The 25272-nt window shown below is 34.2% G+C and overlaps 1 protein-coding gene across 3 annotated transcripts in view; it reads left to right on the forward strand.

Moving 5' to 3' along the window:
• TRAFD1 (TRAF-type zinc finger domain containing 1) overlaps positions 1–25272 on the forward strand; it is an 85423-nt gene that overhangs the window by 51154 nt on the left and 8997 nt on the right. For all 3 annotated transcript variants that reach the window (XM_033955599.1, XM_033955598.1, XM_033955600.1), the window contains exons 10-11: positions 7104–7374; positions 8120–8183. In XM_033955599.1, the coding sequence (XP_033811490.1) occupies positions 7104–7374; positions 8120–8183 (335 nt within the window). The remainder of the gene's footprint in view (positions 1–7103; positions 7375–8119; positions 8184–25272) is intronic.

A 25272-nucleotide genomic window follows, 5' to 3' on the forward strand; every position in this document is an offset into this window, starting at 1 on the left:
CTGGCTACTTCAAATCTAATAGTAGCTGGGGATTTTAATGCTGTTATGGATCCTTTATTAGACAAAAACCCAAGTAGATATATGAAATCGATGGGACTAGATAATTTGGTACAAACTTGTAATTTGACAGATATTTGGCGAATACTTCATTTTAATGGACGGGAATTTTCTTTCTGTTCTCATGTTCATAATTCTTTTTCAAGAATAGATTATATATTTATATCAAAACACCTAGCACATCAAGTAACACAAGCTGCCATTGATCCAATCATATTATCTGATCATGGTGGAGTGTGGATTGAAATTAAAATCACAGATCAAAATACAAATAGACCAATATGGAAATTTGATAATACATTGCTTGCTGATCCAATATTCTGTGAGAATTTTCAAACAAAAATGAAAGATTATTTTCAAATGAATGATAAAGATGAGATCTCTAGGGAAATATTATGGGATGCTTTTAAGGTATCAATAAGAAGACAAATTATTTCTTATTTGGCTTATCTTAATAAACAAAATAGAAAACAATTTTCTAATTTGGAAACAGAAATAAAAATTTTAGAATCAAAATTAATAGAAAAATGGGAATATTCTATACAACAAGAATTATTAAAACTTAAAGTAAAATACAATGAATTCTCATCAAAGATGATAAGAAAAGATTTATTCTCCCAGCAGGCATTGTATTATGGAAACTCAAATAAGTCGGGAAGAATATTGGCAAATTATCTCAAAGCGAAAAAAAAGAAATCAAAAATAATTGCTATAAAAGATGAAAAAGGTGACACATTAACACAAATTGAACCTATCTTAAAACAATTTCTAAAATTTTATAAATCTCTTTATACTTCCGAGACTTATTTAAATAAAGAAAAAGATGGTTTAGAATTTCTGAAAATGTTAGAGGGTCCAAAAGTTCCTGAACATATAAAACGAAGTATGGAAGAGCCAATATCATTAAAAGAATTAGAAACAGCTTTGAAATCCCTTAGAGTTGGATCCGCTCCAGGTGGTGATGGATATACAGTGGAATTTTATAAAACATTTCAAAATTTATTATTACCCTATTTATTAAATCTTTTTCAATATCAACTTAATAAAGTAAGTATAAATGGCACTATAGCAGAATCTTTAATTATTGTTTTACCAAAGCCAAATAAAGATTCCACATTGGTTTCAAACTATAGGCCAATATCTTTAATAAATGTAGATGGAAAAATATTAGCAAAAATACTTGCATTAAGATTGGCTAATGCTCTTCCCCATATTATAGGTATGCCTCAAACAGGATTCGTTGCTCAAAGACATTCGTCTCATAATACCAGTTTGGCATTCCATATGTTATACTTAACAAAGAAAATGAATGAGCCTACTTTTGCTGTTTCTTTAGATGCAGAAAAGGCCTTTGATAGAATAGAATGGACATTTATGTATCAGGCTATGGAATGGTTTGGTATAAGTCCTGGATTCATACAAATGATACAAACATTATATAGCTCCCCCTCTGCTAGATTATATATAAATAATACATTTTCAGAAAAATTTAATCTACAGAGAGGAGTTAGACAAGGATGTCCCTTGTCTCCTTTACTGTTTGATATAGTTTTAGAACCCTTAATATTAGCAATCCAACAAGTAAAGGAAATACAAGGTATACCTCATTCAGATAGAGAATACAAAATATCAGCTTATGCTGATGATTTATTATTATATTTGAGGAATCCAGAATCCACCATTCCACAATTGCTTGAACTAATTGATAAATTCGGAAAGTTTTCAGGATATAAGATAAATTGGAATAAATCAGAAATACTTCCATTAAATGTACACTGTACAAAAGGTTTATTTAATACATTCTCTTTTGTTTGGAAGGAGGATACTATTAAATATCTTGGAATTTGGATTTCAAAAGATTTAGAAGACACAATGAAAATTAATGAAAAATGTTTATTACAAAAAGTGACAGAGATGTGTGAACAATGGAATCCTTTACATTTATCTTGGTGGGGAAGAGTACAAACAGTTAAAATGATGATCTTACCTGTAGTTTGTTACCAAATGGGAATGATACCAGTTTTCTTTCAAGAATCTTTTTATACAAAGTTAAATAAGGTATTGACAAAATTTATTTGGCTTGGGAAAAATCCCAGAATTGCTTTAGTGACATTACAAAGACCAATTGCGGAGGGAGGGGTAAATTTTCCCAACTTCTATAGGTATCATCAAGCCTATATTTTACGTCAAGGTATGTATTGGATCCTCCCAGAGCCCACTGATAATATTCCAGATTGGTTCTGGCTTGAATGGAGACTCATGTTTCCTTTACGTCTCAGTCATGTAGTTAGTATCAAAATGCCAAGGCTATACAAAGAACATAAAATATTCATGGATACATGGAAAACTTTAAGATATATAAGTAATCTAACTCCTATTCCAATTAGTAAATCAACAACTCAAACGATTTGGTTAAACCCCAAGATCAAAATAAGCGGTTTCAAAATAATCTGGAAAAACTGGATGACAGCAGGTATTCGTATTTTAGATGATATAATAAAAAATGGAAAGTTGCTGGAGTTTTCACAATTGCAACATAAATTTGATCTTAAAAAAACACAATATTTTAAATGGTTGCAATTGAAGCAATCCATTCAGGTAGGGTTCCCTGAATGGAAAAATCTTACTAATTATCACAGTTTGGAATTCCTGTGTTTCCAGATTAATTCAACAGGTCATGAAGCTGCACAGTGGTATAAATTAATATCCGAATATATAAATAAAAAACCAAAAAATGGTCTTAGAGACATTTGGAGCATTGAGATAAAGCACCAAATTAGTGCATCTCAATGGCCACGACTTTGGTCTTGGAGGCTAAAATGTACGGTATCAGCATCTATGAGACAAACTTGGTTTTTTCTTTTACATAGAGCTTTCTGGACCCCTGTTCGATTACAAAAAATAGATAGCTCTAGGTCAAATAGATGCTGGCACTGTCATGTTGAAATTGGGACATTAGATCATCTTTTATTCTATTGTCCATTCATCTTAACATTCTGGAAATCAATCTGGCCCCAAATAAATAGGATGTTAGAAAATCCGGTAGCCTTGACATATGATACCATATTATTTGGAACAACTATGAGAGCAAAAAGTCAAATATCATCAAGTAATAACAAACTTCTTTTTATTTTAACTGGAATAGCAATACAACAAATCACATTCAATTGGAAAAAACATGACAGATTAAATTATACATTCTGGTGGAATTCTGTATGTCATATATACAAAATGGAGCTCACTATAGCAACACAAAAAGGACATGTAGATAAATTTCAAAAAATATGGAGACCATTAACTGAATATTGTAAAGAATGATTAATTTTCCCATGTATAGAATTTGATTAGAAGAAAAAGAGATCATATCTCTAAATATTATATAATATATTAATACTAGATTTATAATATGAAATATGGATAAAATAACATTTAAAAATTTTATTCATGTATTACTGAATAGAAGGGAGGGGGGAGGGGATGGGATATTATTATATTAACTAAGAATTATATAAATTTAGTTTTCTGAAATATTAGTATGAATTTATATTGTTGATGTAACATATGAAAATGAATAAAGATTTCTCATTCAATATTGATAGGGAGGGAGAGAGGGAGGGGAGATTATTATATTCAATAATAATTATATTAATTTAGATTTCTTACATAATATTATAACTTTATAAAATATTGATTTTCTAAAGAAATTTTAAATTTGATATTAATCTGTAAGTTAATCAAGTGTGATTATTCAAGTTTATAATGAATTTATTTGAAACACTTGTTGTAACATAAGAAAATGAATAAAGATTTATAAAACAAAACAAAGATGACCACAGAAGATTTAGAAGTAAGTAGTTTCTTGAGATTTACAATTATTTATATATATATATTTTTTAAATTCTTTATTCATTTTTAAAACTTACAATAAGTGCAACATAAAATAAAATCAGTTTATACTTTAACATCACTTAATAATCTATCAAAATCAAATTCAGATCCAATATCCCCACCCTCTCCTCTACCCCCAACTTGGATGTGTGTATTCAAGGGGAAAAAAGTAATATTCATTCTTTACAATATTTAGTTAATGGCTCCCAGACACCCTGAAATTTCTTAAAATTCCCCTGCTGTATAGCTATTACCCTTTTCATTTTTTTCCCCCATTTTAAAGATGTGACAAAAAGAGTTTCACCAAAATCTGTAATTCAGACGGTTCCAATTTTTCATAATATGGTGTATGGCAACCTCTGTCATAATGAATAAAAGTTTATTGCAATTATATTGTAAGTCACTTTCATGAATCTACACCTAGATGGGTCTCACATTGTGTTCTCATTACGCTTGTTGCAGGTTTCCAGATCTCACTGCGTCTTGTCAGGTAGAACCAACATTTCGTCCATTATGCTATGGCTTTCTGACTGAAATGTTGGTTCTATCTGACAAGACTCAGATAACAACAAGCTTTTGTTTTGTTTATTTTAACTGGAATAGCAATACAACAAATAATATACAATTGGAAAACATATGACAGGTTAAATTATAATTTTTGGTGGAATTCTGTGTGTCATATATACAAAATGGAGCTCACAATAGCAACACATTAGTAAATTATTAGTAAATTTATTATTAGTAGTAAATTTCAGAAAATCTGGGGACAGTTAACAGATTTTTGTAATGAATGATTAACTTTTCCCATGTTAAGGTATTTGATTAGGGGGGGAAAGGGTGGGTTTTACTTGTTATTATATAATACATGAGTACTTCAATAATTTCACAGTAAGGATAATTTTATGATTTATTGAATAGGGAGGGAGGGGAAGGGACTATTAGATTCAATAAGGATGATATAAATGTTTGATTTCTTTCATAATATTTAAAATATTATAGAATTTTAATTTGTAATGAAATGTTAAATTTGATGCTTATATGAGAGTTAATCAAGTGTGTATCTTTAAGTTTTAAATGAGTTTATTTGCTACACTTGTTGTAACATACGAAAATGAATAAAGAATTTAAAAACAAAAAAGAATGATGCTAGCTATGGAAACCCTGAGAGAACATATAACCCAGCCATTGCTTAAGTTGTTTTATGCTCCTTTTTTAATTGTATTGTTTTTTGGCGTTTTTATTTTCCCCATTATATTTTATCTGTACCTCGCTTAGAATAAAATTTTAATAAAAAAAGGAAACTTGAAACTTCATGGGGAGAACATCTTTAAACTCACCAGAGACCCTTCAATTGTATGGGAAAAATAGACTAACTGATTTTCCCACCAAAATTCAAATTGGTGACCAATGGACTTTCCTGCCTCATCCACCTCAAGTCCCAACCAATCAGGCTTGAGGACCTAGTATATAAAGATAAACTGCAGACCTCACAGCATACTCTGAAAAAGGCCACTGCTTGATGGCTGAAACGTCGGTTCGCAGTGAGACCCAGAAACATGCAACAAGCATGATGCCAGCTTTGGAATCCCTGAGAGAACATGTTCTCATATTGTCCTTGGTAGCGGTATGGTGGATACGCTCATCTTGCTTCTCTAAGTATGCTCCCATGTTCTCCTTGAATATTTCAAAATGAGCATCAAGGACATGGACTTTGAGAGAGATCCTATAACCTGTTTTACTGTAACCAGATTCTCAACCAACTCCACATAATTTTTGACCGTGTGATTGTCCAGGAAGCCCTGAACCTCTGCGACCAAGCTGCTTTCTCTTTCCTAGTTAGCTTCTTGGAAAAATTGTTGCGCTCCAGTATCATCTTTGTCTGTGGTCCGATGAAGACAACATCTTTGACCTTTGCCTCAGACAGATTAGGGAAGATGTCTTGAAGGTACTTGAAGACTGCTGACTCCTTATTTCATTTGGCCCAATTTGATGTGCAATGGTGGCAACAGTTCCTTCTTGGGGTGGGGGGTTCCCCCAGTGGTTCCCATTTGATGTAGTTTCTCCTCACAGAGAACTCAGTCCGCTGTGACCAGTCCTGCCTTTGGTAGTGCGCCTTTGTGTCCCTGCTGTCCTAAAGGCAGAGATAGCAGGGAAACTTGGTAAAACCACCTCTAGAGACCTATTAGGAATGCCACCAATTTGAAGTCTCCGATGACCTCTCAGCTATACTCATCATATTTCAAAGTGCCTAGTAAAGTCTTGATGCTGTTGTAATTCACTTTGAGGTGCTCTGAATAGAGAATGAGATGGGGAAAAAATCTGTCCCCATCCCCGTCCCTGCGACCACTGTCCCCGCCCCTGCATCCATACAAGCCTCAGTACTGCAATATTTAGCTTACTCCTTCCTTATAAATCAGTTCTAGCTGCTGAACTAGAGAAAGAGATGTTCAGCTGGCAGGGCTTCGTTTATAAATTTTTATCAACACAACTAATATACTACTTTATTCTAAAGCAAAAGAAAATAAATAGAAATTTTTTTTTTCTACCTTTGTTTGGTTTCTGCTTTCCTCATCTTCTCATTCAGTTCCTTCTATCCACTGTCTGTCTTCTCTCTGCGTCTTCCATTTGCTCTGTTACTGTGCCTCTCCCTTCACCCCCCCCCCCCCCGATCTGTGACTTGCACACTTTCATCCAACAAGTTCCACTGCTTGAGCCTAGAAGTCAAAAAGGCCCTTAAGTTTAAGCTTGCAGTCAATCTGGAATGTTCTGCAAAATAGGTAAATTTCAAAATATCAATGTCCTGGTCACAAAAGTAAAGTTTGAGAGGAGTGATAGCTATTTTCTTTAATTTTGTGGCATAAGCAATTAAGAAAGAACAGTTATTACCCAGGAACAAAAAAGAAAAACAATTTTGTTGCTTTGTGTTATGCACAGAAGGCCTTTGAGACCTCTTTTTTTGGTATATTTATAGTGAATGCAAAGGTAGGTGTGCAAAAGTTGCTTTTCCTTTCCAAATACTTCGCTTTAGTGATGCCAGGGCATACAGTATTTTTCTGTACATGATGTATGCCACTTTAAAACTAGATGGACGTAAATGCACCATCCCCAATGGTATTTTACTAATATACAGCTAAATGTTGTATTTTAATTTTGCTTAGGAGACATTTCTACCCATCACTTAGATGATGATCTTCAGAGGAGAGTTAACAGGGTTTCCCAGTCCCCAACGCAAAGCAATTTAGGTGTTACTGGAAGCGTGTGGCCCAAGCCTTCTAACGCGGCGGGAGATGGAAACATTCCAGGCTTGGTAAAGCAGGATCCTATGCATTGGCTAATAAATAGAAATACAACAGAACCTTCAGCTATCCATTATAATGAAAGGCATGCAACTGTTGGTACACGAGGACCTTCATTTAGACATGCTACAAGGTATTTGTTTTTGATCAATGGGAGAACTGCACTATAATAGCTAAATAATTGCAATGTAGCCAGACTTCTAACACTACTATGTACTTTTGCATTTGAGTTAGACATTAGTGGGAAACCCATTTCTGTTAAAACAAGAATTGTTTTTGGTGTGTGCCACTGCACAGGGCACACTCTGTGTGAGAAGAGCATTATACTTTTCATTTCACGATGGTGGTAGTGATGCTGCTGTAGAAGTCTCTTCAAATCCCACCTTACAAAATTTGTCTGGTAGCAGGGGACAGAATAGCTAAAGCTCTTTTTTTTTTTTTTTTATCTATGATTGTTTTCTCTGCTAGCTTCACTAGAAAGTCTGAATGACATAGGATTCCTCCCAACCCTCTCTTGCGGTTCTAGCATTATAGTAAAGCTGATAGAGGAGGTAATCACAGATAAGTGCTTCAGGTGGCAGCTCTCCTGCCAAGGTGGCAAGAGTGGCATTCAGTGAGATCCAAGAGAGAGAGGGGGCTTTACTGGCTAGGGGAGGAAGGAATAATTTCTGTGAAGTATGGAGAGAAAGTAGAGTAGGCTCAGCTCTTTCCCATAGAGAATATGAGCCAATCTGTAGGCCCACCAAAGTTATATTTTGTATCTTCCAGCAATAGGCACTATTTTCTTTAGTCAAGTCAAAATAGGGGACATATTCTCTGTCTCCCTCCTTGCATCAGATGCCACCAGGGCTAATCTTTTTGCATTTTTCTTTTGTAAGGAATGATTTGACCAGAAATCCCAGGGCTCAAAATGCTACTATTAACAGAAACAGGACCACAAAGGTAAGGTTTACAAACACTATAATTGCAGCTTTGTGTTTTGTTTTTTGCGTTCACTGTTCTTGAAGAATTTCTGTGGTACTGAAGAACGTTAAGTACAAGGCCATTTCTAATCCTTGAAACTTTTGATGCTGTTTTGCATATATTAGAAAGTAGTGGTAATGGTAATGGGATGGGTGGGGAAGGGGTCTTTTTATATGCATTTGACTATAATTGTTAGAATGTCAAGTGATTTGTACAAATTATCTGATTGAATTTTGTACACTTGTTGCAAGAGTTAAAACTGAATAAAGAATTTAAAAAAAGAAAGTAGCGGTAACTCTGTGAAGCATCTCCTAAAGGCAGGTGGCCATTTTGTCCTGTTAACCTTTGGCTTTTTTATTTTTTTACAGTGGAGAAAAACTCGAAATGCATTAGTTTAGATATCTACTGCACTGTCATTTTAGTGCAGTGCTTTTATTGCTGATTTTCCTATACTAAAAATTCTTATTACAGTGAGTAAAGTGAACTTGAGAAAATCGGGAATAAACTGCTGCATTGAAGGATGACACTCAGTGTTTTATAAGGTTTGTCTTGGGCAAGAGTAAAAATCAGTGTAATAATTCTCCACAAATAAGTAGGGGGATGTAGGTACACTTTTATTTTGTAAATAATTTTTGTTAAGTTTTTGTTTAAACATACAACATCACAACAGCAAACTCTAAGATGACAGCAGAACCAGCAAGGTCTTCCGTGTTAATCCTTCACAAAGACCTAAAAGATCCAAACCCCTCACCAAAGACCTCCCCCCCCCGCACTCCAGTGTCAAAAGTTCAAAAGAGAACTTCTACTGTTGTGGGACAGTCCCTCCCAAACAGGAGCCCAAATTCTGCGAAACGTCCTCCAGGGACCAGGACCACCCCATCCGAACATCCAGATATTTAAATTTTAACAAAGTAAACAATTCATTTCTCCACATGGTAATAGTGGGCGCCTCAGTCTGATGCCACAACAATAGAATACATTTCCGGGCCTTTAAAGAGGCTTTCTGCATTAACAGGTTTCCCCCTCTAGACAAACCCAGGGTTACAACCTGTGAAAAGAGCAGAACATCTGCCCTCAAAGAAATCTGCTTGCCCAATACAGTTTAAGTATAGCTCAACAAAAGACCAGAATATGTGAATGCGGTCACAAGACTAAAACAAGTGAAGTAAACCGGCAAGGGTGGACTGGCACTTAGAACATAGTAACATAGTAGATGACAGCAGATAAAGACCCGAATGGTCCATCCAGTCTGCCCAACCTGATTCAAATTAAATTTTTAAAATTTTTTTCTTAGATATTCTGGGCAAGAATCCAACGCTCTACCCGGTACTGTGCTTGGGTTCCAACTGCCAAAATCTCTGTTAAAACCTACTCCAGCCCATCTACACCCTTCCAGCCACTGAAGCCCTCCCCAGCCCATCCCCCACCAAACGGCCATACACAGACACAGACCGTGCAAGTCTGCCCAATACTGGCCTTAGTTCAATATTTAATATTATTTTCTGATTCTAGATCCTCTGTGTTCATCCCACGCTTCTTTGAACTCAGTCACAGTTTTACTCTCCATCACCTCTCTCGGGAGCACATTCCAGGCATCCACCACCCTCTCCGTAAAGTAGAATTTCCTAATATTGCCTTTGAATCTACCACCCCTCAACCTCAAATTATGTCCTCTGGTTTTTACCATTTTCCTTTCTCTGGAAAAGATTTTGTTCTACGTTAATACCCTTCAAGTATTTGAACGTCTGAATCACAAGTTCATAAATTTCAAGAATAGATTATATTTTTGTTTCAAATCAATTAGTACAACAAGTGACAAAAGCATCCATAGACCCTATCATATTGTCTGATCATGGAGGAATGTGGATTGAGTTTAAGTTCGAGGAGCATGAATATAGTAGGTCTGTTTGGAGATTCGATAATACATTGATTGCAGATTCAAATTTCCTTGAAGAATTTAAATTAAAAATGATTGTTAATTTTTTCAAATCAACACCTTGGAAGAAATTAACATAGAAAAATTATGGGATGCATTTAAGGCTACCATGAGAGGTAATATTATCTCATATTCGGCATATATTAGAAAACAACCAAAAAAACAATTTTTTGATTTGGAAAAAGAAATTAAACATTGGAAGCTAAATTAGTTGATAAATGGGAGCAAAATACCCTGCAGGCTTTATTAAAGGCAAAAGGTAAATATAATGAGATTTCATCAAAATTTGTAAGGTACTGCTCCTTAATGCGCTCCTTTATGTGATACTGCAATGCGTACTAAGGAGTTTTCTAAATTTCCTTTTTAAAAATAAAAAATTTACACAAAAAATTACTAAAATTTCATATCTTTGCTTAATAGTTCCTCTTTTTGGTGCCATTCTATTCGAAACAGAAATAAATAGTCCTCATATCCATATTTTCGACTTTGCAGATATGGAAAATAATTCGTCTATTCCGGTTTTTTGGGGTCGCAGACCCATTCAAAATAAATCTATTCATATGAATTCTCATTCAGTTTTGCCATCAAATTTAAAATCAATCCTTACAGATAATACATTTTCTTCTAGCTCTAAATTACCTCTAAATCTTAAGCCCCAATCATTAAATATAGGTTTAATTAATACTCGTTCAATTAAAACAAAATTTCATCTCATTAAAGATCTTGTCATAGACCAATCGTTAGATATATTATTCCTAACTGAAACTTGGTTATCAGAAGGTGATGAAGCCTATCTTACATTTGCCTGCCCAGACGGTTTTTCTTTTTTTTATAATCATCGGTCCAATAAAAAAGGTGGAGGTTTAGCTGTAATATTTAGAGAACTCTTATTTTTTTTTTTTTTTTTTTTAAATCTTTATTCCTTTTTATTTCTTTCAACAAGTGTACAATATTATTACAATTAATTCACATAACTCACTTGACATTCTTAAACAATATTATTATACATGTTTTAATACCCCCCATCCACCTCCCATCCCTTCCCATATCAACAAAATATTTCATCCAAACTTATACATACTTGTACATCCCTCTTTCATAATACAATTAATCTTACATTAAATCTGTCCCTCCCCCCACCCTTTCTTCCTCAAACTCTTTATTCATTTTATTATACAAAGTAATGCACAACAATATATATCTCATCATAGTACATATATCCCCTTATATTTCATAACAACATATTTCCAATAAATTTACCCTCTTTCCTTTTCTATTCATACCTATATACCATGTTTCTTATATCCATTAATCAGTTGAAATATACCGCTAGCTAACTAAATTATCCTATCCCCCCCACCCCACCCCATTTCTATAAATTATCCCCTAAGGAAAAAGAATAAATCTTAATCATTATAATAATCAATTAATGGCCTCCACACCTCTTGAAACCTTTTAAAATACCCCCTTTGTACTGCAAGAAATCTTTCCATCTTGTACATATGACAAACTGAGTTCCACCAGAAACTACAATTCAGTCTAGAACAGTCTTTCCAATTAGTTGTTATTTGCTGAATTCCCACACCAGTAAGAATCATCAATAATTTATTGTTTGCTGCAGATATTTGGCATTTGGCCCTCATACACATTCCAAAAACTACTGTGTCATAGGATAATGCCACATGACTCTCCATCAATATGTTGACTTGATCCCAGATTGATATCCAAAATGCCTGAATACGTGGACAATAAAATAAAAGATGGTCTAAAGTTCCAACTTCAATTTTACAATGCCAGCATCTATTAGACTTAGAGCAATCTAATTTTTGTAATCTAGTAGGGGTCCAGAATGCTCTATGCAACAAAAAGAACCATGTTTGCCTAATAGATGCTGACATCGTACCTTTAATTCTCCAAGACCAAATACGTGGCCATTGAGATGCATTAATCTGATGCTTAATCTCAATGCTCCAAATATCTCTTAATCCATTTTTAGGCTTCTTATTCAAATAATTAGATATAATTTTATACCACTTTGCGGCCTGATGACCCAGAAAATCTGCCTGGAAACATAAGAATTCTAAGCTGTAATGATCATTTAAAGATTTCCATTCAGGGAACCCCACCTGAATAGCCTGCTTCAATTGCAACCACTTAAAACTTTGTTTTTTATTCAGACCATATTTATGTTGCAATTGTGAAAATTCAAGCATCTTACCATTATCAATTACTTCCGTTAATGATCTTATACCTGCTTTAATCCAATCTTTCCAGACAACCTTAAACCCGCCTATTTGTATCTTGGAGTTTACCCAAATAGTCTGTTGTTTCGATTTTAAAATAGAATCAGTAGTTAATTTGTCTATAAACCTTAATGTTTTCCAAGTATCCATTAATACTCTATTGTCCTTACGTATTCTAGGCACCTTTATACCAAGCAAAAGATCAAGCCTAAGTGGAAAGATAAGTGATCTCTCCACCTTTAACCACTCTGGTAATTGTTCCAAAAGCTCTGGGAGGACCCAATACATACCTTGGCGCATGATATAGGCCTGATGATACCTATAAAAATTGGGAAAATTTACCCCACCCTCCTCAATTGGTCTTTGCAAAGACACTAAAGCCACTCTTGCAATTTTACCCAGCCAAATAAATTTAACCAGAATACTATTTAATTTTTTATAGAAAGACCCCTGAAAAAACACTGGTATCATTCCCAATTGATAGCAAACCACAGGCAAAATCATCATTTTAACAGTTTGAACTCTTCCCCACCAGGACAAATGTAAAGGATTCCATTGCTCACACATCTCTGTTACTTTTTGTAATAAAATTTTTTGATTTATTCTCATTGTCTCTTCGAGTGTTTTATTCAACCAAATACCTAAGTACTTTATTCCATCCTCTTTCCATATAAAAGGGAAAGAATCAAATATACCTTTTGTACAATGCACATTTAAAGGTAAAATCTCTGATTTAGTCCAATTTATTTTGTATCCTGAGAATTTTCCAAATGTATCTATTACCTTCAGTAGACATGGAATTGTTGTTTCCGGATTTCTCAAATGAAGCAAAATATCATCTGCATAAGCGGATACTTTATAATCCACTCCAGCACATGGAATACCCTGTATGTCCTTTGCCTGTCGAATAGCTAATAATAAGGGTTCAAGAACTATATCAAAGAGCAAAGGAGATAATGGACAACCTTGTCTAACTCCCCTCTGCAACTTAAAAGCATCTGAAATATTATTATTTATATATAAGCGAGCAGTTGGGGAGCTATACAGTGTTTGAATCATTTGTATAAATCCGGATCCAATACCAAACCACTCCATAGCTTGATACATGAAATTCCATTCTACACGATCAAAAGCCTTTTCAGCATCTAGTGATACCGAAAAAGCCGGATCATTAATTTGTTTTGTTAAATAATACATCTGAAATGCCAGTCTAGTATTATTAGAAGAGTGTATCTGAGCAACAAATCCAGTTTGATTCATTCCTATTATATGCGGAAGAGCTTTAGCCAATCTTAATGCTAAAATCTTAGCTAATAATTTACCATCTACATTTATTAAAGATATAGGCCTGTAATTTGACACCAATGTTGGATCTTTATTTGGCTTTGGCAAAACAATAGTTAAAGATTCTGCCATAGTGCCTGATATACAACCTTTATTCAGTTGATCCTGATATAATTTTAATAAATATGGTAATAGGGAAATTTGAAATTCTTTATAAAACTCTACTGTAAATCCATCTCCACCTGGAGCGGTCCCAACTCTAAGGGATTTCAATGCCATTTGTAACTCTTTTAATGATATAGGTTTATCTAAACTTCCTTTTATATGATCAGGAACCTTAGGACCTTCAATTAAACTCAAAATCCAACCCATCTTTCTCTTTATTTAAATAAGACTCCGAAGAATACAGTGACTTATAATATTTTAAAAATTGTTTTAATATATTTCCAATTTGAGAATGTGAATTGCCTAACTCATCTTTAATTTTGTTTATTTTTTCCTTCCTTTTCTTTGCTTTTAAATAATTTGCCAATAATCTTCCAGCCTTATTTGCACTACCATAATATACCGCTTGTTGAGCAAAAATATCTTTCCTTACTAACCCAGAGGAAATTTCATTATATTCACATTTTTTTTTTAACAATATTTGAAATGTCTCCTGTTCCCATTTATTAACCAATTTTAATTCCAAATTTTTAATTTCTTTTTCCAAATTTACATATTGCTTTCTTAGCTGTTTCTTTTTATATGCAGAATATGATATAATTTGTCCTCTCATAGTTGCTTTGAAAGCATCCCATAAAATTCCAATCGACATTTCCTCTAAATCATTAAGTAAAAAATATTCATTAATTTTAGTCTGAAATTCTGTGCAAAATTTAGAATCAGCAAGCAATGCATTATCAAACCTCCATACCGGTTTAGAATTATCTTGATCTACTAAATTAACTTCTATCCACATACCACCATGATCAGATATTATTATTGGTTCTATGTCAGCTTTTACAACTTTCTGTACTATCTGATCTGAAACAAAAATATAATCAATTCTTGAAAATGATTGATGAACATGTGAACAAAATGTAAATTCCCGATCATTAAAATGAAGAATACGCCATATATCTTTTAAATTACATGATTGTATTAAATTATCTAACCCCATTGATTTCATAATTCTACTTGGTTTTTTATCCATTATTGGATCTATAACAGCATTGAAGTCCCCAGCCACCACTAAATTAGTAGTAGCCAGTGGTAAAATTAATTGTTGTAGAGACTTAAAGAATTCACTTTGATTCGAATTAGGGGCATATACATTTAACAACGCCATTGTATTATTGCCCATGCTCATGTCAACAAGTACCCACCTTCCTAGAGGATCTGCCTTAATCATATTAAACGTTGCTGGACATTTTTTATTTATCAATATTGCTACTCCTGCCTTCTTTTTTATCGCTGGTGCAAATAAACATTGTTTTATCCAATTATCTGACAGCTTCATAGACTCTATCCCAGACAAATGTGTCTCCTGCAGAAAACATATATCTATATTCTGTTGTTTGATATATGACATTACCTTTTTCCTTTTTACTGGGTGATTCAGGCCATTAACATTTAAAGAAAATATTTTGAAAGTCATTACACAAATAAAAATTTAATATCTAAGAATCTCCACTTCAATATCATATTATACTCTTTTTCCTTATATCCATACTGTAAATTATCTCGGTCCCCTTCCCCCCAACACCTCCCTATCTCTCTATCAACATATTTCCCCCAATTCACAAAATCTTTAATAAATACTATACCAACATCTCTTCCTCCCATTCCCCTCCCTACTCCCTCCCTTCCCCCCCCAATTAATAATGCAAACTTGGAAACGCTCATATATAATCAGGTGACAAAAAGCTCCCTTCAGGCTCTGCCATATACATCATTTATCACTCCTAATAAGCTACATTATATAATATAATATCTTTCAAATAATCTACTAAGTTCAAATTTCCTTTTTTTATTTTTTTATTTTTTTTTATTTATTTATTTATTTTTTTCTTTCTTCCCCTCTTTCCCCTTTTTTTTTTTTTTTTTCCCCCCTTATTCCACCTTTTTTCCTCTATTCCCTTTTCTTCTTCCACCCTCACTCCCCTCCCCACTTATCCTTAAATTATAAAACATCTATAAATTCAGAATCTTTCCCTCACATGCCCAACAAACTCATTTTCTTATACCAATATCTTTTAATATTAAATTGAATTTACTACAAATAAATAAATCAATATTATTGTATTCCTGTGAAAACAATTACATATTAATAAATTATTCAATTTTCTAATTGCATACCCCCTTTAATTAATCTAAAATCACCTTCTTAACCTTAAACATTAAAGTGATATTAAAATATATCATTATATATCATAAATAAACAATTTCATCAATCTTCCGCTTTGTGTAGAAAAACTCTCCAAGCATATTCAGCTTCTCCCCATCTCTTCAATTCTTCATGTCTTTATATCATCTGCTTGTTTTAACTAATTCATCACTATTATGCATCCATTTTTATCGTTCATTCCCTTTTTTTTTTTTTTTTAAATCCCTAAACAGTTTCAGTTCCTTTAATATATTATAGTCATATAAAAGTCTGAATAAATCCAACCACACTTTCCAGTTTCATTATATTTAAATTGTCATCTATGTTTCTACAGAGTCATTCATACACTGAAGAGTCAATCCAAAAGAAATCTGATGTTCTTTGCTTTACAGTCAATTCATAGATAAATTATTCTTAAATCCTGTTCAGATACTGCTTTATCCTTTACATCTCATACTTTCCTTGATCTTTCTTTCACTTCTTTCAAGTCACTTCTTCTTCCAAACAACTTGCATTTTTTTTATAATAAGTTTATATTCTCTTTAAAATTTAGGATTTATCTGCAATCAGGCTTCTGTCTCCTTCATATTTCCAAATTCTTTTCCTTTTTTAGCGCAGTTCAAGTAATCATCCAATACAATTCTTTTTCTGTTTAAACCACCTCTTTTCCTGTAAAGTGTCCTATGCACTTAAGGAAATCTCCATCATCTACCGCCCTTTCCTTAATCTTTGAAATCATGAGTGTTTCCATTAATATAAAGTGCTCTTTGACCTCAGCTAGACTATATTCAATTCTAAAGTGTCAAGAATGTTATAAAGCTGACATCAATATATTCCAGCACTTCAAAAAGAGTCTATAGCAGGATCCTATAAATTGCTGTTTATTGCCTGGAACATCAATATCAGATAAAGGGCTGGAAATGTTACTTAAAACTGCCCTAACTTCTGTAGGGAGCCTAATTTCAACAATTAGAGCCAGTCATTCTTAGTTTATATTTAACTTTTAATATCCACCTCAATCAGAGACATCAGAATGTTCATTCACATTAATATCCCTGAGATTCATAGCATGTGGAATGATGTCATAATAGAATCCTTGCATCCACATCCTTCCATTCAGTTCCATCAGCAATTCAAATCTGTTCCATTTTTAACTGTAACTCCCAAAGTCCAATTCTCCATAAAATATTCTATATCAGAAACCAATCAAAACAAATAAAAAATCAAATGAAGAGAGGAAAAAAAAAAAAAAAAAAACATCTCAGAATCAAAGTATTTCTTACTCCAATCCTTCTGTTAAATTCTAGTCTCAGTTTATGTATTCATAGGCTGTTCACATTGCTCTAAGAATTCTTTTAATTTCAAAGGATCATCAAAGTTTGAAGTTTTATTTGCAAAAGTGACCCTCATAATAGCTGGGTACATTAAACCGTACCTTGCTCCAATCGCTCTAAGCTGTGGTCTCAATTCAAGCAATTTTTTCCTTTTTTGAGCTGTTGCTTTTGCAAAATCTGGCACTATATATATTTTAGAATCCTGGCACTTCAAGGTCTTATTTTCTTTTGCCAGTCTTATAATTTCCTCCACATGCTGATAACGGAGCAGCTTACAAATTAAAGGACGCGGACCCTTTTGATTATCATATCTTTTAGTCGGGACCCTGTGCGCCCTCTCTATTTCCAGAGGAAATTTAACTGTCAGAGGTAGAATTTTTGGTAAAAATTGCTCAAGAAAGGCAATAGGATTATTTTTTTCTACCCCTTCCGGGATCCCAATCAGCCTTAAATTATTTCTTCTTTCGCGATTAGAAACATCCTCAAGATCCCTCTTTAATATTTCTATTTCTTTACAGTCTCTCTTGCAATGAGCTATTTCTTTTTCTGTTTTTTCCACTCTCTTATCTAATTGCTCCACTTTAACATCCACCACCTTCAAACTTAATTTAAGCCCTGCCAGCTCTTCTTTAACTTCCTGTATATTCTTTGCATTTTGTAAAACTATTTCCTTTATCTGCCGCAGTTCCTTAACAATGTCAATATCTTCTGCCTCATCCGTTGGCAATGGAACTTTAGAGGGGGCTATTGGCTCTATTTTTGATCTTTTATTACTTCCTCCTACTGAGTTAGCTTTTGTCAGCTTACCCGATGCCATTATGCTGTTGATCCTCGTCTTTTTAATGAATTTCAACTGTTTTTCTGTAGCTATATTTTATTTATTTGAGCCTTTTTCACAGAGCAGTTCAGTCACCCGACCATTCTCCTTCGTCTCCAAGCCACGCCCCCTAGAGAACTCTTATTGACTCAGGTAGACAAATCTACAGGCTCTGTGCCCATTGAATTTTTACATGTAACCATACAAACAAAACCCAGAACAGATATATTGCTAATTTACCTCCCTCCCCCGATAAACTCTGATAATATGGCTTTTCTGATGTCTTTACTGTTTGAATTTGGCAGTTCTTCCTCAAATCCAGTAATTTTAGGGGATTTCAACATCCATTTCGATGATCAAAATAACAATTTCACTAAAACAGTTCTTTCCTATATTAATCAATTAGACCTGTATTCATTAATAACCCAACCGACACATCAAGCAGGTCACACCATCGACACAGTGTTAATACCAACTTCGGCAAAGAACAATTTTTCCTTAAATTGTTGTCATTCAGTTCCCTGGTCTGATCACTTTTTGATTTCACTAACATATGTTAGCCCTTATACCAGACCTAATTCTACACGACAAACAATTTCATACAGGAATTTTAAGGAACTCTCATATGATACAATTCAATCTACGTTTAAACTAGATTTTTCAAAATCAACTACTACCTCAATAGATGATTTAACCAACTTATGGAATAATGCCATTCAAACTACTTTAAATAAACTTGTTCCAATACAAAAAAAGATCATCTCTGCTCCTAAATTTAGTAATCCTTGGTTTACCACAGATCTTTTACTCCTTAAGAAACAATTAAGATCTCTTGAACGGAGATGGAGGAAGGATAAATCCCAGGAAAATCTTTCAACATACAGGGACCATATGAAATTCTATAAAACAAAAATTAATCAAACTAAAATGAAATACTATTCTGAAAAGATTTTCAAAGCTAAAAATCCTTCAATGCTTTATAACATTCTTAACAAAATAACATCGCATAAAAAAATACAAAATGATTCCAATGGCATAGTCCCTACAGCCCAGGAAATCGCTGACTATCTTACAGAGAAAATTATTAATATTAGGAAGTCATTTACAAATCTTTCACTTATAAGTGATTCTGAACAGACTAATTCAGATTTGTTATCCTCTAAATGTTCGAAATTCAAAATGCCTAGTTTAAATGAGATAGAAATTGTTCTAAAAACTCTGAATATCAAAAGTTCAAAAGCTGACCTAATACCTCCATTACTTCTTAAACAATATTTTAAAATCTTTGGACCTCTGATTCATATATTAGTTACAGAGAGTTTAAATCAACATACGGTTCCCCTAAATTGGAAAAAATCATATATCCGTCCAATTATTAAGGATAAAAATGTAGGTCAAGACGAACTCTCTAATTATAGACCAATATCTACTATTCCATTCTTGGCTAAATTAACAGAAAAAATTGTTTTCAATCAGATATCTGAGTTTATAGAACAAACTAATGTGTTACATCCGAATCAAACCGGTTTTAGAAAACATCATAACACGGAGCACTCTCTTCTCGGAATGACAACTTCAATTCAATATTTCCTAGATCACCATCAATCGGTGCTGTTAGTTTCTCTTGATCTGTCAGCAGCGTTTGATACAATTGATCACCAATTGCTAGACTTCAATCTATTGGGGTTACAGATGAAGTTCTAGCTTGGTTCACATCTTACTTTAGTGAGCGTACTTCAATAGTTAATTTCAATAATTCTTCATCCCTTCCATCTCAGATTTCTCATGGGGTTCCACAAGGATCTATTCTCTCACCCTTACTTTTTAATATTTTTCTAGCTCCATTGATGACATTATGCCAATCAGTAGGATTTCATGTTTTTGCATATGCCGATGATATACAATTATTACACCCTTTAAATAATAATAATACAATTGAAATTTCATCTATTAATGAGAAACTTGATCATGTATATCATTGGCTAGACAAAAACAGATTGGCTCTCAATATTAAAAAAAACAATGTTATGCTATTTCCCTGGAAAGAGAATTTTTCTCTTGTTCACCCGATTTCAATTCATAATGTTCCCCTACAATTAGTTAAAAATATAAAAATTTTAGGTGTAATTTTTGATAATAAACTAAATTTCCATGATCATATCAGTAACATTGTGAAAATCACCTTTTATAGATTACGTAAAATTAGTTCCATCTCGAAATTCCTTTGTGCTAAATCACTCACTATACTGATTCACTCTTTGGTGATTACTGCAACTCTTTATTCAAAGGAATTGCACTATATGAAATAAAACGATTACAAATTATACAGAATACAGCAATAAAATTAATAAATAATTCCAAAAAATTTGATCATGTAACACCACTTCTCAAAGAGGCACATTGGCTTCCTGTTAGTTACAGAATCACTTATAAGTTATGTATAATTATCTTTAAAACTTTGATTAACAAGACCCCTGCTTTTTTATATAGATCACTTATTCCATATTCTGCAAAGAGAATTTTACGATCTAGCGAACAAAATCTGCTAACGATTCCATCATTAAAAATTATTAATACAAGGAGACAATTTATTTTTTCTTGTACGGCACCGCAAACATGGAACGCCCTCCCTATTACTTTACGGGAAGAGAAAGACCTTGGAAAATTTAAAACTGAGTTAAAAACTTTCCTTTTTAAAGATGCCTTTTCTACATAATTTTATACTTCATGAATTATATTTATTTGGTTAAACTTGTTTTAACTATATCCCTTTTGTATTTTCCCTCAATGTTTCTTCTTTACTTTAAAATTGTATTTCATCCCTCCTTTCCCCTTGTTTAACAATGTTCAAATTTAGAGTATTTTAGCCATTATTTAAATTGTATGTATTGTAATGTATTGTATTGTTATTGTTTTTCGTTTTTATATTGTAAATTTTAAATGTACATCGCTTAGAATATCCGATTAAGCGATTTATCAAGTCCCATAATAAACTTGAAACTTGTAAGGAATGATTTGTTTTCCCAACAAACTTTGTATTTTGGAGGTTCAAATAAGGTGGGAAGATTATTGGCAAATTATCTTAAAGCAAAGAAAAGAAGGAGAAAAATTATTGCAGTAAAGGATGAGAAAGGAGTTACACATACTCAAATTGGAAATATTTTAAGTCAATTTCTAAATTTTTATAAAGACCTGTATTCTTCTGAGCCTTATGAGGATAGGAAGAAAGATGGTTTAGAATTTTTGAATCTAATTATTGGACCGAAGGTTCCTGAACATATAAAAAGAAGTTTGGATGAGCCTATATCACTAAAAGAATTAGAAACAGCATTGAAATCTCTTAGAGTTGGATCTGCTCCAGGTGTGATGGTTCCACAGTAGAGTTTTATAAATTATTTCAAATTACCCTATTACCTCATTTATTTATATCAATACCAACTAACTAAAGGTTGCATTACAGGTACTATGGCAGAATCATTAACAATCGTTTTGCCAAAGCCAAACAGAGATCCCACTTTGGTTTCAAACTACAGGCCTATCTCGCTAATTAATGTTGATGGAAAACTTTTGGCTAAAACATTGGTTTTTACAATTAGCTAAGGCTCTCCTTTTATTATTGATATGCACCAAACAGGATTTGTTGCTAAGAGACATTCCTCTAATAATACCAGACTGGCTTTTCATATGTTAAATTTAATAAAAGCCTTAAAAGATCCGGCTTTCTCTGTCTCTTTAGAAGCGGAAAAAGCCTTTGATCGTGTTGAGTGGACTTTCATGTATCAAGCATGTAGGAATGACACAGAGGAAACACACACATGCAGTCTTAGAGTCGGGAGGAGGCGCTCCAAATGAATGGTGTCTCCTCCTTTTTATTGAGAATCATAGCGCCATTAATTACTTAGTTAGTGCTTTACAAGGTTATAATTTCATAATGCATTTATAGTGAGGATTAGACCAAGGTAACCTATTGTTTATCTATTTCATGTGCTTCTAAAGCTACTATTTCACGTGACATGAATACATAATAACAGTTACAATAAAGTGATTCCCAATGTGTACATTTCTGATATATCTCCAATCTTAGTATGTCCTCATTGCCTCATATACTTAGAGCATATTTTACATAAATAATCTTCTAATATCCATCAAAAATCTTCTGATAAACAGCAGTTTTCCTTCTTCATTTCCAGACCTTCACCATCTTATCTATCTTTCATTGATTTACGTATATCTGCTTTGGGATATGGCCTCAGTGGCTACTTCTGTACAGAATAAATCTGTTCAAAGTACAGAATTTCCAATGTAGCTAGTCTCCTCATTGGTCTTATCCCCTATTCTTTCTCTAGGTATATTTCTTTATCATATTAAATACTTTTTAATAACTTAATGAATAATTTAATAGTTAACTTAGCTTAAAGTGCTTGAATGGGACTCCGACATGGAATCACGTTTCACTAGGCCAGGGGTCTGCAACCTTTAAGACATAAAGAGCCACTTGGACCCGTTTTCGAAAAGAAAAAAAAAACTTGGAGCCGCAAAACCATTATAAAACAAATCTAACACTGCATATATTGTTTCTTATCTTAATGCTATATACAGGATCACTAAATTGAAAATAAAATCATTTTTCCTACCTTTGCTGTTTGGTGATTTCATGAGTCTCTGGTTGCACTTTCTTCTTCTGACTTTGCATCCAATCTTTCTTCCTCCAGACCCATTCTCTCCCCAACTTTTTCTTTCTGTCTCCCTGTTCCGCCTTCTTTCTGTCTCCCTGTCAGCCCCCTTTCTTTCTTTCTCCGTGCCCTCCCCCAAGCCACTCGGTTTGCTGCCACCGCCATCGGGGAATAGCCCCCAAGCCACCGCCGTCCCAAGCTTTCCCTGCAGAAGCGTTGCGCTGACCAGCATTCCGCTCCCTGACGTCAATTCTGACGTAGGAGAGGAAGTTCCGGGCCAACAAGGCATTTCTCCTCATTCCATCCAGCCTGAGCCCCATCTCTCCTTGATCCAGCATTTCCCTTCTGTGTTTGTCAGAATTACCATTCCACCTATTTTCCAGCATCACCCTTCTTTGTGTCCATCTCACTATATCTTCCTTTCTTTCAGCCTCCTGTATGTTTCCTCTCCTCCAGACCTCATTCTCTCCCCCAACTTGTTCTTTCTGTCTCCCTGTTCCCCCTGGCCCACGGGACTCCCACGGGGATGCCCCCCTGACCCACGGGACTCCCACGGGGACGCCCCCTGGCCAACGGGACTCCCACGGGGATGAAAACAGCCTACCTAAATTCTGGTGATGCAGGCATGCAGCTTACAAGTCCGGCATCGCGGCAGGAAATAGCCATGCTGAGCAGTGAGCTCAGCTCGTACACAGATGAAAGCCTTGCTTGCTGATTGGTCCGGCGGCATGGCGGGGCGGGGCCGCCGGACCAATCAGCAAGCAAGGCTTTCATCTGTGTACATGCTGAGCTCACTGCTCAGCATGGCTATTTCCCGCCGCGACCGGACTTGTAAGCTGCATGCCTGCGTGACACACTACCGGAGCCGCGGCAAAGGTGGAAAAGAGTCGCGGGTTGCCGACCCCCGCACTAGGCTGTTTCAAGGAGTCCCATTCAAGCACTTCAAGCACTCTGCCCAAAGGTATAAATTATCCTTCCCCTCTCTACACGGTATTCACTATGCAGGCAAACTGGGAAAATCCCTTTTCTTCAGAATCACAGGTCTTTGGAAAGACCTTACGACCCCGCTGCTGGGCTCCCTCCAATTATTCCACAAGCAACTGAAAACCTGGCTTTTCACTAAAATGTAATTCTATCCCCCCTTACTCTTCTCTTCTATATATAAGTTCATTAAACCTTTTTTTTCCTTCTCTTCCTATATTTTAAGTTCTTGTAAACCAGTGGTCTCAAACTCGCGGTCCGGGGGCCACATGCGGCCTGCCAGGTACTATTGTAAGGCCCTCGGTATGTTTATCATAATCACAAAAGTAAAATAAAACAGTTTCTTGATCATATGTCTCTTTAGCTATAAATTACAATATTATTATTAAGACTTAGCCAAAAGGAAAGATTTGTAAACTATAAAGAGTTTTACCTAATACAAAATTGTCATTTCTTTAATAAGACATAACTATTTTTTTCTGAGGCCCTCCAAGTACCTACAAATCCAAAATGTGGCCCTGCAAAGGGTTGGAGTTTGAGACCACTGTTGTAAACCGTGCTGAGCTCCACAACATCCGTGGAGATGATGCGTTATATAAACTTAAGGTTTAGTTTAGTTTAGTATAGGTTCGGGATTTATACAAATGATTCTGATGTTGTATAGCTCCCCTACTGCAAGATTGTATATTAATAATAATTTATCAGAGCGTTTTAATTTGCAGAGGGGGGTTAGACAAGGCTGTCCATTATCTCCTTTGCTTTTTGATATTGTATTAGAACCCTTGTTATTAGCCATTCAGCAAGCGAAGGGGATATAGGGTATTCCTCGTACAGATTGAGAATATAAAGTCTCTGCATATGCAGATGATATACTGCTTTATTTGAGAAATCCAGAAACTACTATTTCATGCTTGCTGGAGTTGATAGAGAAATTTGGAAAATTTTCGGGGTATAAGATAAATTGGAATAAGTCAGAAATTCTTCCGCTTAATGTGCATTGGACTAAAGGTTTATTTGAATTGTTCTCATTTGTATGGAAGGAAGATGGATTAAAATATTTAGGTGTTAAGATAAAAAATACACTAGAAGACACAATAAAAGAGAATGAAAAACTTTTATTAAAGAAAGTAACAGAAATATGTGAGCAATGGAATCCTTTATATCTTTCTTGGTGGGGGAGAGTCCAAACTATTAAAATGATGATATTGCTTGTGGTTTGTTATCAAATGAGTATGATAACAGTTTTTTTTCAAGGGTCCTTTTATAAAAAGTTAAATAGTATTCTTACAAAATTTGTTTGGCAGGGTAAAATGCCTAGAATTGCTTTAGTATCTTTATAAAAACCAATTGAGGAGGATGGGGTAGATTTTCCAAACTTTTATAGATATCATCAAGCCTATATTTTACGCCAGGGTATGTAGTGGGTCCTCCC

This window comes from Geotrypetes seraphini, chromosome 8 (assembly GCF_902459505.1).
Source record: "Geotrypetes seraphini chromosome 8, aGeoSer1.1, whole genome shotgun sequence".
Lineage (NCBI taxonomy): Eukaryota > Metazoa > Chordata > Amphibia > Gymnophiona > Dermophiidae > Geotrypetes > Geotrypetes seraphini.